Below are 20836 nucleotides of genomic sequence, written 5' to 3' on the forward strand. Positions count from 1 at the left end.
CTCTCCCCAAACCCCTTCACCTTACCCCACACCCCTCCCATCCCATCTCTCCCCAAACCCCTTTACCTTCCCCCCACACCCCTCCCATCCCATCTCTCCCCAAACCCCTTCACCTTCCCCCCTCACCCCTCCCATCCCATCTCTCCCCAAACCCCATCACCTTCCCCCCCTCAACCCTCCCATCCCATCTCTCCCCATACCCCTTCTCCTTCCCCCATCTCTCCACAAACCCCTTCACCTTCCCCCCTCACCCCTCCCATCCCATCTCTCCCCAAACCCCTTCACCTTCCCCCCTCACCCCTCCCATCCCATCTCTCCCCAAAACCCTTCACCTTCCCCCCTCACCCCTCCCATCCCATCTCTCCCCAAACCCCATCACCTTCCCCCCTCAACCCTCCCATCCCATCTCTCCCCAAACCTCTTCACCTTCCCCCACACTCCTCCCATCCCATCTCTCCCCAAACCCCTTCACCTTTCCCCCCCACCCCTCCCATCCCATCTCTCCCCAAACCCCTTCACCTTCCCCCCCTCACTCCTCCCATCTCTTCTCTTCCCAAACCCCTTCACCTTCCCCCCTCACCCCTCCCATCCCATCTCTCTCCAAACCCCTTCACCTTCCCCCCTCACCCCTCCCATCCCATCTCTCCCCAAACCCCTTCACCTTCCCCCCACACCCCTCCCATCCCATCTCTCCCCAAACCCCTTCACCTTCCCCCTCACCCCTCCCATCCCATCTCTCCCCAAACCCCTTCACCTTCCCCCTCACCCCTCCCATCCCATCTCTCCCCAAACCCCTTCACCTTCCCCCCACCCCCTCGCATCCCATCTCTCCCCAAACCCCTTCACCTTCCCCCCACACCCCTCACATCCCATCTCTCCCCAAACCCCTTCACCTTCCCCCCACACCCCTCCAACTTCCCCCCACACCCCTCCCATCCCATCTCTTCCCCCCACACCCCTCCCATCCCATCTCTTCCCAAACCCCTTCACCTTCCCCCCACACCCTTCCCATCCCATCTCTCCCCAAACCAATTCACCTTCCCCCCACCCCTCTCATCCCATCTCTCCCCAAACCCCTTCACCTTCCCCCCTCATCCCTCCCATCCCATCTCTCCCCAAACCTCTTCACCTTCCCCCTGGTTCCAAACCCCCCCCTCATCCCTCCCATCCCATCTCTCCCCAAACCCCTTCACCTTCCCCCCTCACCCCTCCCATCCCATCTCTCCCCAAACCCCTTCACCTTCCCCCTGGTTCCAAACCCACCACCCCTCCCATCCCATATCTCCCCAAACCCCTTCACCTTCCCCCCACACCCCTCCCATCCCATCTCTCCCCAAACCCCTTCACCTTCCCCCTCACCCCTCCCATCCCATCTCTCCCCAAACCCCTTCACCTTCCCCCTCACCCCTCCCATCCCATCTCTCCCCAAACCCCTTCACCTTCCCCCCACACCCTCGCATCCCATCTCTCCCCCAACCCCTTCACCTTCCCCCCACACCCCTCACATCCCATCTCTCCCCAAACCCCTTCACCTTCCCCCCACACCCCTCCAACTTCCCCCCACACCCCTCCCATCCCATCTCTGCCCCCCACACCCCTCCCATCCCATCTCTTCCCAAACCCCTTCACCTTCCCCCCACACCCTTCCCATCCCATCTCTCCCCAAACCAATTCACCTTCCCCCCACCCCTCTCATCCCATCTCTCCCCAAACCCCTTCACCTTCCCCCCACACCCCTCCCATCCCATCTCTCCCCAAACCCCTTCACCTTCCCCCTGGTTCCAAACCCACCACCCCTCCCATCCCATATCTCCCCAAACCCCTTCACCTTCCCCCCTCACCCCTCCCATCCCATCTCTCCCCAAACCTCTTCACCTTCCCCCTGGTTCCAAACCCCCCCTCATCCCTCCCATCCCATCTCTCCCCAAACCCCTTCACCTTCCCCCCTCACCCCTCCCATCCCATCTCTCCCCAAACCCCTTCACCTTCCCCCTGGTTCCAAACCCACCACCCCTCCCATCCCATATCTCCCCAAACCCCTTCACCTTCCCCCCTCACCCCTCCCATCCCATCTCTTCCCAAACCCCTTCACCTTCCCCCCTCACCCCTCCCATCCCATCTCTCCCCAAACCCCTTCACTTTCCCCCCTCACCCCTCCCATCCCATCTCTACCCAAACCCCTTCACTTCCCCCCCAGTTCCAAACCTCCACACCCCTCCCATCCCATCTCTCCCCAAACCCCCCATTTCCTGTCACCTCCCAAGTCCACATCCAGTTCTCCCCCATTCATGCAAACTTCACCCCTCTCACCCCATCTCCATAACCCTGATTTCCTGTCACCTCCCACATCCACATCCAGTTCCCCCGCATTCACACAAACCTCACCGCTCCCATCCCATCTCCCTGCACACCCCCATTTCCTATCACCTCCCCGTCTCTCTCCCCACTCTCTCCACCCCCTCTCCCCCTTTCTCCTCTCTCTCCCTCCTTTCATGCTCTTTATAAATTAAATGGGTGAGGTAGTGGAGGGATGGCTTAGTAGGTTTGCTAAAAGTTGGGGGTGTTGTGGATAGTGTGGAGGGCTGTCAGAGGTTACCGTGGGACATCGATAGGATGCAAAATTCTCCCCAAACCCCTTCATCCTTCCCCCCACACCCCTTCTATCCCATCTCTCCCCAAACCCCTTCACCTTCCCCCCGGTTCCAAACCCACCACCCCTCCCATCCCATCTCTCCCCAAACCCCTTGACCTTCCCCCCTCACCCCTCCCATCCCATCTCTTCCCAATCCCCTTTACCTTCCCCCCTCACCCCTCCCATCCCATCTCTCCCCAAACCCCTTCACTTCCCCCCCAGTTCCAAACCTCCATACCCCTCCCATCCCATCTCCATAACCCTGATTTCCTGTCACCTCCCACATCCACATCCAGTTCCCCCGCATTCACACAAACCTCACCGCTCCCATCCCATCTCCCTGCACACCCCCATTTCCTATCACCTCCCCGTCTCTCTCCCCACTCTCTCCACCCCCTCTCCCCCTTTCTCCTCTCTCTCCCTCCTTTCATGCTCTTTATAAATTAAATGGATGAGGTAGTGGAGGGATGGCTTAGTAGGTTTGCTAAAGGTTGGGGGTGTTGTGGATAGTGTGGAGGACTGTCAGAGGTTACCGTGGGACATCGATAGGATGCAAAACTGGGCTGAGAACTGGCAGGTGGAGTTCAACACAGATAAGTGTGATGTGGTTCATTTTGGTAGGTCAAATATGATGACAGAATATAGTATTAATGGTAAGACTTCTGGCAATTTCCCCCTGGGGTCAATAAAGTATTGACTCAAAGCTGCTACTCAGGTTGTCTCTGTGGTTAAGATGGCTTACGGTGCATTGGCCTTCATCAATCATGGAATTGAGTTTAAGAGCCAAGAGGTAATGTTACAGCTATATAGGACCTGGTCAGACCCCACTTGGAGTACTGTGCTCAGTTCTGGTCGCCTCACTACAGGAAGGATGTGGAAACCACAGAAAGGGTGCAGAGGAGATTTACAAGGATGTTGTCTGGATTAGGGAGCATGCCTTATGAGAATAGGTTGAGTGAACTCAGCCTTTTCTCCTTGGAGCGACGGAGGATGAGAGGTTATTTGATAGAGGTGTATAAGATGGTGAGAGGCAGTGATTGTGTGGATAGTCAGAGGCTATTTCCCAGGGCTGAAATGGCTAGCACGAGAGGGCACAGGTTTAAGGTGCATGGAAGTAGGTACAGAGGAGATGTCAGGGGTAAGTTTTTTGTGCAGAGAGTGGTGAGTGCTTGGAATGGGCTGCCCGTGGCAGTGGTGGAGGCAGATATGATAGGGTCTTTTCAGAGACTTTTGGATAAGATCATGGAGCTTAGAAAAATAGAGGACTATGGGTCAGTAATTTCTAAGGTAGGGACTTGTTCGGCACAACTTTGTGGGCAGAATGACTGTATTATGCTGTAGGTTTTCTATATTTCTGTGTTCTGATCACATTCCTTGGCGGCCCCAATCCGGTACCCTAGACCATCCCATATACACAAATTGCACTCCTCCCATGCCATCCCTCTGCCTCCACCCAGCATTTATCACATTCCCCTACGTCTCCCAATCTGTTCAACCCAGGTATACCTAAAAGCACACTCTTCCAATCCCTTCCCCCACACCATATACCGAAACCTCAACACTCCCATCCCTTCCCCCACACCGTTTACCGAAACCTCAACACTCCCATCCCTTCCTCAACACCGTATACCTAAACCTCAACACTCCCATCCCTTCCCCCACACCGTATACCGAGACCTCAACACTCCCATCCCTTCCCCCACACTATACTGAAACCTCCACACTCCCATCCCTTCCCCCACACCATATACCGAAACCTCAACACTCCCATCCCTTCCCCCACACCGTATACCTAAACCTCAACACTCCCATCCCTTCCCCCACACCGTATCCCGAAACCTCAACACTCTCATCCCTTCCCCCACACTATACTGAAACCTCCACACTCCCATCCCTTCCCCCACACTATACCGAAACCTCAACACTCCCATCCCTTCCCCCACACCGTATACCTAAACCTCAACACTCCCATCCCTTCCCCCACACCGTATACCTAAACCTCAACACTCCCATCCCTTCCCCCACACCGTATACCTAAACCTCAACACTCCCATCCCTTCCTCCACACCGTTTACCAAAACCTCAACACTCCCATCCCTTCCCCCACACCGTATACCTAAACCTCAACACTCCCATCCCTTCCTCCACACCGTTTACCAAAACCTCAACACTCCCATCCCTTCCCCCACACCATGTACCGAAACCTCAACACTCCCATCCCTTCCCCCACACTATACCGAAACCTCAACACTCCCATCCCTTCCCCCACACCGTATACCTAAACCTCAACACTCCCATCCCTTCCCCCACACCGTATACCTAAACCTCAACACTCCCATCCCTTCCCCCACACCATATACCTAAACCTCAACACTCCCATCCCTTCCCCCCCACACTATACCGAAACCTCAACACTCCCATCCCTTCCCCCACACTATACCGAAACCTCAACACTCCCATCCCTTCCCCCACACCGTATACCGAAACCTCAACACTCCCATCCCTTCCCCCACACCATATACCGAAACCTCAACACTCCCATCCCTTCCCCCACACCATATACCGAAACCTCAACACTCCCATCCCTTCCCCCACACCGTTTACCGAAACCTCAACACTCCCATCCCTTCCTCAACACCGTATACCTAAACCTCAACACTCCCATCCCTTCCCCCACACCGTATACCGAAACCTCAACACTCCCATCCCTTCCTCAACACCGTATACCTAAACCTCAACACTCCCATCCCTTCCCCCACCGTATACCGAAACCTCAACACTCCCATCCCTTCCCCCACACTATACTGAAACCTCCACACTCCCATCCCTTCCCCCCACCATATACCGAAACCTCAACACTCCCATCCCTTCCCCCACCGTATACCGAAACCTCAACACTCCCATCCCTTCCCCCACACCGTATACCGAGACCTCAACACTCCCATCCCTTCCCCCACACTATACTGAAACCTCCACACTCCCATCCCTTCCCCCGCACCATATACCGAAACCTCAACACTCCCATCCCTTCCCCCACACCGTATACCGAAACCTCAACACTCCCATCCCTTCCCCCACACCGTATACCTAAACCTCAACACTCCCATCCCTTCCCCCACACCGTATACCTAAACCTCAACACTCCCATCCCTTCCCCCACACCATATACCGAAACCTCAACACTCCCATCCCTTCCCCCACACCGTATACCTAAACCTCAACACTCCCATCCCTTCCCCCACACCATATACCGAAACCTCAACACTCCCATCCCTTCCCCCACACCATATACCGAAACCTCAACACTCCCATCCCTTCCCCCACACCATATACCGAAACCTCAACACTCCCATCCCTTCCCCCACACCGTATACCTAAACCTCAACACTCCCATCCCTTCCCCCACACCGTATCCCGAAACCTCAACACTCTCATCCCTTCCCCCACACCGTATACCGAAACCTCAACACTCCCATCCCTTCCCCCACACCGTATACCGAAACCTCAACACTCCCATCCCTTCCCCCACACCGTATACCTAAACCTCAACACTCCCATCCCTTCCCTCACACCGTATCCCGAAACCTCAACACTCTCATCCCTTCCCCCACACCATATACCGAAACCTCAACACTCCCATCCCTTCCCCCACACCATATACCGGAACCTCCACACTCCCATCCCTTCCCCCACACCGTATACCGAAACCTCAACACTCCCATCCCTTCCCCCACACCGTATACCTAAACCTCAACACTCCCATCCCTTCCCCCACACCGTATACCTAAACCTCAACACTCCCATCCCTTCCCCCACACCGTATACCGAGACCTCAACACTCCCATCCCTTCCCCCACACTATACTGAAACCTCAACACTCCCATCCCTTCCCCCACACCGTATCCCGAAACCTCAACACTCTCATCCCTTCCCCCACACCGTATACCGAAACCTCAACACTCCCATCCCTTCCCCCACACCGTATACCGAAACCTCAACACTCCCATCCCTTCCTCAACACCGTATACCGAAACCTCAACACTCCCATCCCTTCCCCCACACCATATACCGAAACCTCAACACTCCCATCCCTTCCCCCACACCATATACCGAAACCTCAACACTCCCATCCCTTCCCCCACACCGTATCCCGAAACCTCAACACTCCCATCCCTTCCCTCACACCGTATACCTAAACCTCAACACTCCCATCCCTTCCCCCACACCATATACCGAAACCTCAACACTCCCATCCCTTCCCTCACACCGTATACCGAAACCTCAACACTCCCATCCCTTCCCCCACACCATATACCGAAACCTCAACACTCCCATCCCTTCCCCCACACCATATACCGAAACCTCAACACTCCCATCCCTTCCCCCACACCGTATACCGAAACCTCCACACTCCCATCCCTTCCCCCACACCGTATACCTAAACCTCAACACTCCCATCCCTTCCCCCACACCGTATACCGAAACCTCAACACTCCCATCCCTTCCCCCACACCGTATACCTAAACCTCAACACTCCCATCCCTTCCCTCACACTGTATACCTAAACCTCAACACTCCCATCCCTTCCCCCACACCGTATACCAAAACCTCAACACTCCCATCCCTTCCCCCACACCGTATACCTAAACCTCAACACTCCCATCCCTTCCCCCACACCGTATACCTAAACCTCAGCACTCCCATCCCTTCCCCGACACCATATACCGAAACCTCAACACTCCCATCCCTTCCCCCACACCGTATACCTAAACCTCAACACTCCCATCCCTTCCCCCACACCGTATACCTAAACCTCAACCCCATCCCTTCCCTCACACTGTATACCTAAACCTCCACACTCCCATCCCTTCCCCCACACCGTATACCGAAACCTCAACACTCCCATCCCTTCCCCCACACTGTATACCTAAACCTCAACACTCCCATCCCTTCCCTCACACTGTATACCTAAACCTCAACACTCCCATCCCTTCCCCCACACCATATACCTAAACCTCAACACTCCCATCCCTTCCCCCACACCATATACAGAAATCGCTCTCCTTGCATAGCTGTTTGTAACCCTGATGAACTGTGGTGTAGTTGAGAAATAGGAAGCCAGCAAATGAACAGTGGTCCTTCTGAATATAACGTGGATTATAGTTACAGGGAGAAGGCAGGAGAATGGTGTTGAGAGGGATAGTAATCAGCCACGATGGAGCAGACTGGATGGGCAGAATGGCCTAATTTACTCCTATATCTCATGGACTCATGGTGGAGCTCGGCAGGTTCTTGATAAGTCAGAGCATCAAAAGTTTCGGGGAGAAGGCAGGATAATGGGGTTCTGAAGGGTAATAAAGCAGCTGTGACAAAATTGCAGAGCAGATTCTTTTTTTAAAATTTTTTATTTTTATTTGGATAAGGAATTCACAAGGACCAGGTACTTTTTTCACATTTATAACCTTTTCCATTTTTTTTATATATGTATAAAACTATAATTATTTATACATTCCTTAGTGCACATTAAGATGATATAAAAAGAAATTAGACACTTAAATGGATAATTATGTACAGTTGAAATTCTAATCTAATAGGCTAAGTAATGATATTAGTTGTTAAGAAAAATAGTAATAATAGCGGATTAATAATAATTTCCATATATCTCTTCTGAACCATCACTGCAGAGCAGATTCGATGGGCTAAAAGGGTTAATTTCACTCCTAGGGCCTGGTCTTATTCAGCAAACTGGTAGTTGGTAATGGCACTGCATATCGATATCAGATGGGGAAACAGTGAGTTTGATGGGGAAAATATAAAAACTGTCTATAAACATTGCAACACTGAACGTCACTGCGAAGTGTGTGTGCGCTCGCGCACTTTCTTGTCAACAAGCGAAATTGAACAGAGCAAGTGAGCTACTGCTGAGCAGAAATACTACAACCGTGTGTGTCTTTTTTTAACATAGGTAAACCTGATGAGTTTGCTGAAACTACAGGAAATACCCACCAACTCTCTGGGCATAAAATGATCACACAAATTTATGGCAACAGCAACAAACCAGGTAACTAATGTCATGAGGGTCAATGAATAATAAGAATGGAACATGCTGTTTGGAACTTATACAGAAATCAGCTGGATAAAAAAGTAGCTGGGTGGGTAAGTAAGTCTGCAGATGATATGAAAATTGATGGTGTTGTGGATAGCGTAGATGACTGGCAGAAAAATTCAAAGGGCTATAGATCAGTTGCAGATATGGGCGGAGAAGTGACAGGATGGCATTTAACCCAGACAAGTGTGAAGTGTTGGAAATTGGTAGGTCAAGTGGTGCAGAAACAGTACAGTGTTAAGGGCAATATCTTTGACAGTGTTGATGAGCAGAGGGATCTTGAGGTTCAGTTTCATAGCTTCCTGAAAGCGGCTGCACAGGTTGATAAAATGGTTTAGAAGGCACACAGCATTCTTGTCTTTATTAGTCGAGGCATTGAGTTCAAAAGTCGGTTAAGTTATGTTCGATGGTTCCATTTAATATCAGAGAAATGAATGCAATATACAGTACATCCTGAAATTCTTGTTCTTCACAGACATCCACAACAACAGAAGAGTGCCCCCAAAGAATGAGTGACAGTAAAAATGTTAGAACCCCAAAGCCCCCCCACTCCCCCTCCCACGAACAAGCAGCGACCCTCCCCTACTTCCTTCTGCAAAAAAAGCATCAGCGCCTTCTGCCCACCAAGCAAGCCATAGAAAAGCCCCCAAGAAAGACCATGATGTGCAGTACAACAAAAACTAATCGTTCATCCAACAATTCGACATGCTCCAGGCTCTCTCTCATTCCCTAATATAGGGAAAGAGAGGTGTCCCCCTTTCACAGCGAGAGGTGAGACGTAACAAAACAACTCGCTGATTTGCGATGATAAAAGTCTGTCACATCACTTTTTTTTCCCCTGGGTTCTTTGACTCAAGAATCGGCAAAAGACACTCCCACCAATGAGAGAGAGCGTGATTCACCGAGTACAGAGCCTCCAACAGTTGATCTGCTGTTCCTGATGTTCTCTTTCCTCCCACGATGCTTCCGTCAGTGGCACTGGCATTGAATCAGCCCGTCTACAAGGCCGCAAAGCGTTGAAACCCCGAAGGCGCACTCGCCTTCCAGGCCATGTCCGTGGGATTTCGAAAAGCAGCTGGTCAATAGCCCCAGGAGCGGGTCCCCCCACTGCAAAGAACCGAAGTCTGAGTGCAGCTCTCTGTCAGGGTCTCCAGCAGAATCTGATCGTCCCTGAAAAGCAAAAACTGTGACGTTAAAGGTTGAAATTAAGCTGCTTCCACAGATGAGTTCGAAGCAGTTGCTACTGAGCGTCATCGTAGCTCCACAACATTATGTGGTTTTATAAGACTCTAGTTAGGCCACATCTGGAGTACTGCATACAGTTCTGGTTGCCACATTCTAGGAAGGATGTCGAGGCTTCGGAGAGAGTGCAGAAGAGGTTTACCAGGATGCTGCCTGGTTTAGAGGGCGTGTGCTAGCACGAGAGATTGGGCAAAGTTGGGTTGTTTTCCATAGAGCGGTGGAGGCCGAGGGAAGATATGATAGAGGTTTATAAGGTTATGGGAGGCATAGATAGAGTAGAGAAGGAGTATCTTTTTTCCAGGGGTGGAATGTCTCATACCAGATGGCATACATTTAAGGCGAGAGAGGGTAATTTCAAAGGAGATGTGAAGGGTAAGTTTTTTTTTTACACAGAGTGGTGGGTTCCTGGAATGTGCTGTCTGGGTTGTTGGTAGAGACAGATAGTTAGGGACGTTTTGTTCTATGTTCTGTGTTCGAACAATGCAAGTCTCGGTGATTAATGGGGCAGTGACACAATCTCAGAAAAGAAAACAAATCAAATGTTGAAAGGTTGAGTGAGCTCGAGTTTCTCCCTTTGGAGTGAAGGAGGACGAGAGGTGACTTTATAGAGGTGTACAAAATGATAAGAGGCATAGATTGAGTGGACAGCCAGAGAGTTTTCCCCTGGGGCAAAAATGACTCGTACATGGGGGCATAATTTTCAGGTGATTGGAGGGAAGTATAGGGGATGTCAAAGGTACACAGAGAGTGGCGGGTGCGTGGACCCAGTTACCATGGGTGGTGGCAGAGGCAGATACAATAGGGACATTTAACAGACTTAGGTAGACACATGGATGAAAGAAAAATAGAGGGCTATGTAGGAGGGAATAATTAGACCATAGGACATGGGTGCAGAATTAGGCCATTTGCTCATCGAAGTCTGCAGTTGATCTTCGAGTAGGTTATAAGCCCAGCACCACATTGTTTGCCGAAGGGCCTGTACTATATTGCTCTATGTTTCTATGTTCTCTCACTGGTAGCAGGACAACAAGACTTTATTTTTCTAAAAAACTCAAACTGCGGGAGGGTCTAAATGGGTCTGGTAGTATCTGTAGGCCCCTCCGTCTCTAGTATTTTTATTAAATCAGCACGTTTGCTGCCTCTGCTTCAAGTATGTGCCTGTGACTATCTCTGAATTTATCTCAGTGCCTGTGACGTTAAAATACGTGAGACTGTGTCGGTATCTGTCGTGGTCCAAATCCTTCAGTTCATGTGCACAGACAACATCAGAAAATTTGCAGATCTCCGGAAGGAATTATTTGGAGCCAGTGCATCATTCATTGGGTGGTGGGGTGGAGATACATCTCTACCGAAGGCACTCTTTCCCTCTGCTAGCCTGCAGGTCACCCTTGGGCAAGGTGTAGCACCTGCTTAGCCCCCCCCCACCCCGATCAGGGTCACGTGAAACCATGGGAGCAGGTGGTGGATGGTCGTATGAGCAGCCGGTGCAGATCACAAGTCCTGGTGATGCAACCACTAACATCAAGCAGACAATGTCTGAAGAGTATTGATAATGGCTTGGGGGGGGGGGTGGGGGGGAGGTGAGTCACCCGTCTTGTGAAGTCACGGCCCAGAAGGCAGCGATGGCAAACCCCTTGTGTAGAAAAATTTGCCAAGAACAATCATGGTCACGGAAAGACTGTGATCGCCCACGTAATACGACACGGCACACAATGAATAAATGATTGTAATTTATACTGTTTTAAGTATTGCTCTGTACTATTGCTTTATTACCCAGCAGAAGGTAATGACAAATCACTTCTGTAGAAACATTTGCCAAGAACAATACTGATCATGGAAAGACCGTGATCGCCTATGTCATATGAAATGGTGCATCTCGAATGAGTGCATTCATACTCCACCTCCAATTTTTGATCTGCAGATTGTCTAAAATTGTTCCACAGTGACATCACTAATAAAGTTCAAAGTAAATTTATGAGCAGATACCACCAAGAGAATCATTGTCTTGCAGATATTTCAGGAAAAAGATATACTATAGAATTTATGAAAAGCTATACACAGACAAAGGCTGACAGATAACCAATAAATAAAAGATGACAAATTATGCAAATAGAACATGAGTTGAGGGTCTTTGAAAGTGAATCTGTAGGTTGTGGAATCAGTTCAGAATTAAGGTAAGCGACGTTATCCACCTTGGTTCAGGAGCCTGATGGTTGAGGGGTAATAACTGTCCCTGAACCTGGTGGTGTGGGTCCTGAGGCTCCTGTACCTCCTTCCTGATGGTTGAGGGGTAATAACTGTCCCTGAACCTGGTGGTGTGGGTCCTGAGGCTCCTGTACCTCCTTCCTGATGGTTGAGGGGTAATAACTGTTCCTGAACCTGGTGGTGTGGGTCCTGAGGCTCCTGTACCTCCTTCCTGATGTTTGAGGGGTAATAACTGTTCCTGAACCTGGTGGTGTGGGTCCTGAGGCTCCTGTACCTCCTTCCTGATGGTTGAGGGGTAATAACTGTCCCTGAACCTGATGGTGTGGGACCTGAGGCTCCTGTACCTCCTTCCTGATGTTTGAGGGGTAATAACCGTTCCTGAATGTGGTGGTGTGAGTCCTGAGGCTCCTGTATCTCCTTCCTGATGGTTGAGGGGGTAATAACTGTTCCTGAACCTGGTGGTGTGGGACCTGAGGCTCCTGTACCTCCTTCCTGATGGTTGAGGGGTAATAACTGTTCCTGAACCTGGTGGTGTGGGTCCTGAGGCTCCTGTACCTCCTTCTTGATGGTTGAGGGGTAATAACTGTTCCTGAACGTGGTGCATTTTTCCACCTTGAATTTCTCCACAACAGATGACAGGGGAAGCTGCAGTTGCCCAGAACCAATGTAGAGGCCCACTGAAGAGAAGCTTGGGGGAACTCCCAACCATCTCCACAGGTGCTTGTTGGTTTTCCTCTCTCTGCCCTCTACGACAGTCATGGGGAACTCCTGGAGTGTGAAGAGCCAGAGAAGCCTGGGCAGAATGCCATATTGGTACAGTCAGGTCTTGAATTTACCGGGAAGTCTGGATTTGTCGATCTTCTTCAGCCATTCGTCTGCTTCACAGTATTGGTGACATTGGCCCCTTCTGTCAGTGACACATTAAACCACTTCCCCAAGCATTTTATCGGGTTATCTTCGATGGAAGGGGTGACCTCACCCTGAACTTGGAGGCTAAACTTGCTAGTAACTTTGCCCTGTCTGATCACCATGCACGTGGACTTCTTGGCCTTGAAGGACATCCTCACCCAAGTGGCTACATTACCCAGAAAGAACCATCAGGAAGGAGGTACAAGAGCCTCAGGTCCCACACCACCAGGTTCAGGGACAGTTATTACCCCTCAACCATCAGGAAGGAGGTACAGGAGCCTCAGGTCCCACACCACCAGGTTCAGGGAGAGTTATTACCCCCTCAACCATCAGGAAGGAGGTACAGGAGTCTCAGGTCCCACACCACCAGGATCGGGAACAGTTATTACCCCTCAACCATCAGGAAGGAGGTACAGGAGCCTCAGGACCCACACCAGCAGGTTCAGGAACAGTTATTACCCTCAACCAGCAGGAAGACGATACAGGAACCTCAGGATTCACACCACCAGGTTCGGGAACAGTTATTACCCCTCAACCATCAGGAAGGAGGTACAGGAGTCTCAGGTCCCATATCAACAGGTTCAGGAACAGCCACTACCCCTCAACCATCAGGCTCTTGAACAAAAGGGGATAACTGTACTCACCTATTGAGAAGTTCCCACAACCAATTGTCTCACTTTTAGGATTCTTTCATGTTCTCGTTATTTATTGCTATTTATTTATATTTGCATTTGCACAGTTTGTTGTCTTGCTCACTCTGGTTGATCTTTAATTGATCCTATTATAGTTACTATTCTATAGATTTTGTGAAAATGAATCTTAGGGTTACATATATGTACTTTGATAATAATTTGACTTTGAACTTTGATCACAGACGCAATTGGGCGCCAAGCTAGTGTACCGGTTATTCCAGCTCGGGGCGTTCCGGCACCATCCTATAAGTTCCCTCTGAACGTTCTCCACGTGAAATGTGTGGCTTTTAGAATTACAATTTATTTCATCCATCTCACAACACGGGGGAGTAAAAATCTTTATGTTGCATCTTTGCTGTAATGTAGAAGCAATAAAGAAGGGAAAGGTGGGAGGAATTGCCCAAACACTGAGATTGTATACAGAATTGCTTTGTGCACATGTATGCAATGAATATGCAGATATGCAATGAAGTCAATGTGTAATGATAAATCTGCCGGCCTGGGGAAAGAAGCTGTCCCGGAGCCTGTAGGTCCAGGCCTTAATGCTGTGGTACCGCTTGCCAGACAGAAGCAGCTGAAACAGTTTGTGGTTGAGGTGACTGGGGTCCCTGACCATCCTCCGGGTCCTTTTTATGCACCTGCTGTCCTAAGTGTCCTGAATAGAGGAAAGTTCACACCCACCTGGATTTTCTCCAGGCCCTCCGGTTTCCTCACACAGTCCAAAGACATACCAGACAGGTTAACTGGTCATTGTAAACGGCCCCGTGATTAGGTTAGGGTTAATTGGATTTGTCTGGGGTTGCTGGGGAGCCTTGACGGGCTTATTCCTTGCTCCATCACTAAACAAATTAAAAATAAAAATAACTTGTATGTTGGGTTAGCTGTGGGGCTGAAGCACTCTCTGGCGAGTTAGTATTTTCACAGGCAGGAGAAGAGAGTGTATAAAGAAATATGGATGCTGATATTTTGTAATGAAAATACAAGGGCTCTCCAGGTTGCGGAAGACGTGACTGATAGAAACCATTAGCATCATCATCATCATTATGTGTCATGGCAATCATGGTCTTTGACTATGATTATTCTGGCAAATTTTTCTGCAGAAGTTGTTCTGGAGCAGTGTCTTTACAAAATGGGTGACCCCCGCCGCCGCCGTTATCAATACTCTTCAGAGACTGTCTGCCTGGCATCAGTGGTCACATAACTGGGACTTGTGATCTGCACCGGCTGCTCAGACAACCGTCCACCATCTGTTCTCATGGTTTCTTGTGACCCTGATCGGGGGCTAAGCAGGTGCTACACCTTGCCCAAGGGTGACCTGCAGGCTGGCGGAGGGAAGGAGCACCTCACACCTCCTTTGGTAGAGATGCATCTTCACCCTGCCACCCAGAAATCCAACTTTACACAAATTCTCCTATAAATGTTGAAAGAATTTTCAAAATAATAATGTTAATAATAAAACTCAGTAACAGTATCAAGTTCAAATTTATTATCATTCAACCTTACACATGTATTCAGCTAAATGAAACATCGTTAACACAATATATTAAGGGATATAAAAGTATCTGTAGATGGAATATTGTGTGCAGTTTTGGTCACCTACCTACAGGAAAGGTGTAAACAAGGTTGAAAGAGTACAGAGAAAATTCACAGGGATGTTGCCGGGTCTGGAGGAACTGCGTTATAAGGAAAGAATGAACAGGTTAGGTTTATTCCTTGGAACGTATTTGTTACATACACCTGTTAGGGTGCATTCTCCAGTTACCTTATAAGGTAACCGTAGCCTTCAGCCAGGAGCAGATGTCATCAGGTGGTTCCCAACCTTCACCGAGTGTTTTGACCCTTAACCACGACACTCTCCAGTTGGTGGGCCGGCAGTGATGGCCAAATCACTGTCCATCTGCTCCTGGCTTCCAGTTCCCCTCCTCTCGCCTACAACAAATCAAACAAGAGGCTTGTTCTGCCTCTTCCCCCATCCTACGAGCTGCTTGGTTTTTGCTCCTTTCGTCCAGGCCCAGAGCTGGCAACAACCACCATGCTGATTTGGCTGGGAAGCCTCTGCAGCTGATCTCCACAGGGAACAACCATGCCTGCCGTCCCTTGTCTTTACACTCCTGCACTAAGGGCTGGTACTTCAAGGCCTTTCTCTCATGGGCCTCTTCCCATCCCTCCTCCCAAGGCACAGTCAGCTCAACCAGAATTATTTTCTTGTCTTCGGTTGACCACAGTACAACGTCCGGGCGTAGGGTTGTGTGCAGCACATCCGGGAACTGCAGCTTCCTTCCCACATCGACCCTCATCTCCCAGGACCTGGCCATTAGCAGCAGATTGGGCTTTGGCTGTTTGTTTACAAAAGGCCTGGCTCCCTCTTTGATGAAGGTGATGGCCTTCCTCAAATCTGTGCCAGCCGTCCTCTTCTTGCATCTCTCCCGCTCTAGTGTGTCAGCAAGAGCCAGAAGCACCTTATCATGCTGCCATCTATACCGTCCTTGAGTTAGAGCTGTTTTACACCCAGACGGTATATGAGCCAGCGTCCCCTTTTGACCACAGAGCTTACAGTTCAGGTCCTCTCTCATCCCCCATGTGGCAAAGGAAGGGGGTCATACACAGATCGCAAGAGGAAGGAAATACGGAAGGGCTCCAGTCTCCATAACTCTGCCCATGAGATCTTGCGCTTAGGCAGATCCCATTTTGTCCAGGCACCCTGGGACCCTTGTTCCACTGCCTTTGACATCCGCTTCTCTTCCTCACAGATCGTACTTCTGCCTGTACCATGTCTCGGCTGCTCCTTATGAACTGAGCCGAGGCCTTGCCACCCGACCCAGGGGTTGCCGATGATATCTCGCAGCTTCAGAGAACACACTGCCTCCTCCACAGCTGCGTTGGCTGCCCACTTGCACCCAGATCTGGTTGTAACCCCTGCTTGCTTTACCAAGACATCATTAGAATCTCTCAAGCTCAGTAAGGCTCTGCATTTTGCCACCTTGAATTTCTCCACAACAGATGACAGGGGAAGCTGCTGTTGCCCAGATGGAATATAGAAGCCCACTGAAGAGAAACTTGGGGGAACTCCCAACCATCTCCACAGGTGCTTGTTGGTTTTCCTCTCGATGCCCTCTACGGCAGTCATGGGGAACTCAAAGTGTGAAGAGCCAGAGAAGCCTGGGCAGAATGCCGTATTAGTACAGTCAGGTCTTGAATTTACCGGGAAGTCCGGATTTGTCGATCTTCTTCAGCCATTCGTCTGCTTCACAGCATTGGTGACATTGGCCCCTTCTGTCAGTGACACATTAAACCACTTCCCCAAGCATTTTATCGGGTTATCTTCAATGGAAGGGATGACCTCACCCTGAACTTGGAGGCTAAACTTGCTAGTAACTTTGCCCTTTCTGATTACCATGCACGTGGACTTCTTGGCCTTGAAGGACATCCTCGCCCAAGTGGCTGCATGACCCAGGGTTTCCAATACCCATCTTGCTTGGACATGTGGCACAGTTGTTAGTGATATCGTCCATGAACCCTCTTAGAACTGACTGAACAATGCCCGACTCCAGCGTCGGGCCGTAGGTTACATCTTCTGCTGTTGATAATAGGAGGTTCATTCCCATAATAAATAGGGTGGGGGAGATGGTGCACCCTGTTGGAATCCCCTTCTGGAGGTCCTGCTAACTAGTTGTGAAATGGGCTGATGTAAATTGGAGTTTGAATCCTCCTAGGTAGCTGGTGATCATGTCTCGAATAGCCACTGGGATGTAGTAGTGGTCGAGTCCTTCTAGGATGAGGTGATGTGGAATAGACCAGTAGGCGTTCACGAGGTCTAACCAGACAACTGTTAGGTCGCCTTTTTTCTGCTTGGCCTCACTGATCAAATGGCTAATCATTGAGGTGTGTTCCAGACACCCCAAAAAGCCTGGAATACCACCTTTCTGAATGGATGTGTTGATATCAAAGTTGCTGGTGAACGCAGCAGGCCAGGCAGCATCTCTAGGAAGAGGTGCAGTTGACGTTTCAGGCCGAGACCCTTCGTCAGGACTAACTGAAGGAAGAGTGAGTAATGGATTTGAAAGTTGGAGGGGGAGGGGGGGATCCAAAATGATAGGAGAAGACAGGAGGGGGAGGGATGGAGCCAAGAGCTGGACAGGTGATAGGCAAAAGGGATACGAGAGGATCATGGGACAGGAGGTCTGGGAAGAAAGACAAGGTGGCGGGGGGAACCAGAGGATGGGCAAGGGGTATATTCAGAGGGACAGAGGGAGAAAAAGGAGAGTGAGAGAAAGAATGTGTGTATAAAAATAAGTAACTGATGGGGTACGAGGGGGAGGTGGGGCATTAGCGGAAGTTAGAGAAGTCAATGTTCATGCCATCAGGTTGGAGGCTACCCAGACGGAATATAAGGTGTTGTTCCTCCAACCTGAGTGTGGCTTCATCTTTACAGGAGGCCGTGGATAGACCTGTCAGAATGGGAATGGGATGTGGAATTAAAGTGTGTGGCCACTGGGAGATCCTGCTTTCTCTGGCGGACAGAGCGTAGGTGTTCAGCAAAGCGGTCTCCCAGTCTGCGTCGGGTCTCGCCAATATATAGAAGGCCGCATCGGGAGCACCGGACGCAGTATATCACCCCAGTCGACTCACAGGTGAAGTGTTGCCTCACCTGGAAGGACTGTCTGGGGCCCTGAATGGTGGTAAGGGAGGAAGTGTAAGGGCATGTGTAGCACTTGTTCCGCCTACACGGATAAAATGGGCCATTCCCATTCTGACATGTCTATCCACAGCCTCCTCTACTGTAAAGATGAAGCCACACTCAGGTTGGAGGAACAACACCTTATATTCCGTCTGGGTAGCCTCCAACCTGATGGCATGAACATTGACTTCTCTAACTTCCGCTAATGCCCCACCTCCCCCTCGTACCCCATCTGTTACTTATTTTTATACACACATTCTTTCTCTCACTCTCCTTTTTCTCCCTCTGTCCCTCTGAATATACCCCTTGCCCATCCTCTGGTTCCCCCCCGCCCCCGTCTTTCTTCCCGGACCTCCTGTCCCATGATCCTCTCGTATCCCTTTTGCCTATCACCTGTCCAGCTCTCGGCTCTATCCCTCCCCCTCCTGTCTTCTCCCATCATTTTGCATCTCCCCCTCCCCCTCCAGCTTTCAAATCCCTTACTCACTCTTCCTTCAGTTAGTCCTGACGAAGGGTCTCGGCCTGAAACGTCGACTGCGCCTCTTCCTACAGATGCTGCCTGGCCTGCTGCGTTCACCAGCAACTTTGATGTGTGTTGCTTGAATTTCCAGCATCTGCAGAATTCTTGTTGTTTGGATGTGTTGATATAGCAGTTCTGCGTCATGTAAGAAGTCAGCCTTCTTGCAAGCACAGAAAAGAAAATCTTACATTCCACATCCAGGAGAGAAATTGTCCTAAACTGGGCAATTGTGGAAGAAACCTCTTCCTTTGGAATAAAGCATCCCTCTGCCAATTTCCAACTTGATTGTATAGTACCTTTGACCCAGATCTTTGTCGTGACCTTCCATAGGGCATTTCTTATACACCTTATAAGGTATGCCACTTGGGCCTGGGGCAGCTGATGCTTTAGCTTTCCGGATGATGTCCTGGATTTCCTGTCATGTAGGCTCCTTCACGTTCACGTAGAAGATTGAGAGGAGATTTGATAGAGGTATACAAAATCATGAGGGTTATAGATAAGGTAAATGCAAGCAAGCTTTTTCCACTGAAGTTAGGTGGGGCTACAATGAGAGCTGATGGGTTAAGGGTGAAAGGTGTTTCAGGGGAACATGAGGGGAAACTCCTTCACTCAGAGGGTGGTGAGCGTGTTGAGTGAGCTGCCAGCACAAATGGTGGATACAATTTTGATTTCAATCTTTGAGAAGTTTGGATAGGTACTTGGGTGGTAGGGGTATGGAGGGCTGTGGTGCTGATGCACATCAATGAGAGTAGGCAGTTTAAATGGTTTCGGCATGGACTAGATGTGATGAAGGGCCTGTTTCTGTGCCACACTTTTCTATGATTCTTTGAATCTATACATATTATACATGATCCGTTAGTTTAATCGATAGTGTTAGAGTAAACATCGAAGATATTCCATGAAATGAAAGAGTGATAGAGAGTGTATGCAGAGCGAGTAGCTATAAAAAGAAAGGACATTTCTGATTCACAGAAAAAATCTGCTTACAGACATTCTCAGGAACAGAACCCTCACAAAGCCCAGGGACTGCCAGCAAACAGTTACATTGTGCGAGCACCTCCGCTCCATCCACCAAAAATGAAACTTCCTGGTGGCCAGACACTTCCAATTCCTATTCCCGTTCTGATATGCCGGCCTGTGACCTGCTCTTCTGCCACGATAAGGCCACCCTCGGCGGTGGGAGGGGGAGGGGAGAGGAGAAACACCATATATACCATCTGGGTACCCTCCAACTTGATGGCATTAGTATTGATTTATCTTTCCGGTCAAAAAATTTTCCATCTCCCTCCCCTCTTCTTCTACTCCCCACTCTGGCCTCTTACCTCTTCTCACCTGCCTGTCACTTCCTCTTGGATCCAGGTCCTCCTTCCCTTTCTCCCATGGTCCGCTCTCTTTTATCAGACTCCTTCCTCCCTGGCCCTTTACCTTTTCCTTCTATGATCTTCCAGGTAGCCACCACCCTGTCCCCCACACCTTTTTTTATTCTGGTGCCTTCTCCCTTCCTTTCCAATCCTGAAGAAGAGTCTTGGCCCAGAATGTTAACTGTTTATTCATTTCCACAGACGATGCCCAACCTGCTATTGTCCCTTCAGCATTTTGTGTGTGTTGCTCTAAATTTCTGGCATGTGCAGACTCTCTGGTGTTTACGATTGTGCACTCCTGTTGCGTGATTGCTGCTAATTCCTATCAATTCTTTTTCCAGTAAAAGTTTATGTGAAGATGTACACTGATAGTCCGTCTCTTCTCTGTACAACTGAGGAACTGTCAGAAAAAGAACTAGTAGATCCGTATTTCATATGGATCGGCCCAACAGGAAGAAACATAAAAGGTGAGATACATTTACTCCAGAATC

The 20836-nt window shown here is 50.0% G+C and overlaps 1 protein-coding gene across 1 annotated transcript in view; it reads left to right on the forward strand.

The window, feature by feature from the left end:
* Positions 1 to 20836, forward strand: part of LOC134340242 (zona pellucida-binding protein 2-like) — a 103122-nt gene that overhangs the window by 18431 nt on the left and 63855 nt on the right. Inside the window, exons 2-3 of the mRNA XM_063037243.1 lie at positions 8598 to 8693; positions 20687 to 20812. Of these exons, the coding sequence (XP_062893313.1) occupies positions 8598 to 8693; positions 20687 to 20812 (222 nt within the window). The remainder of the gene's footprint in view (positions 1 to 8597; positions 8694 to 20686; positions 20813 to 20836) is intronic.

The sequence above is a fragment of the Mobula hypostoma genome, chromosome X1 (genome assembly GCF_963921235.1).
Source record: "Mobula hypostoma chromosome X1, sMobHyp1.1, whole genome shotgun sequence".
In the NCBI taxonomy this organism is placed as follows: Eukaryota; Metazoa; Chordata; class Chondrichthyes; order Myliobatiformes; family Myliobatidae; genus Mobula; species Mobula hypostoma.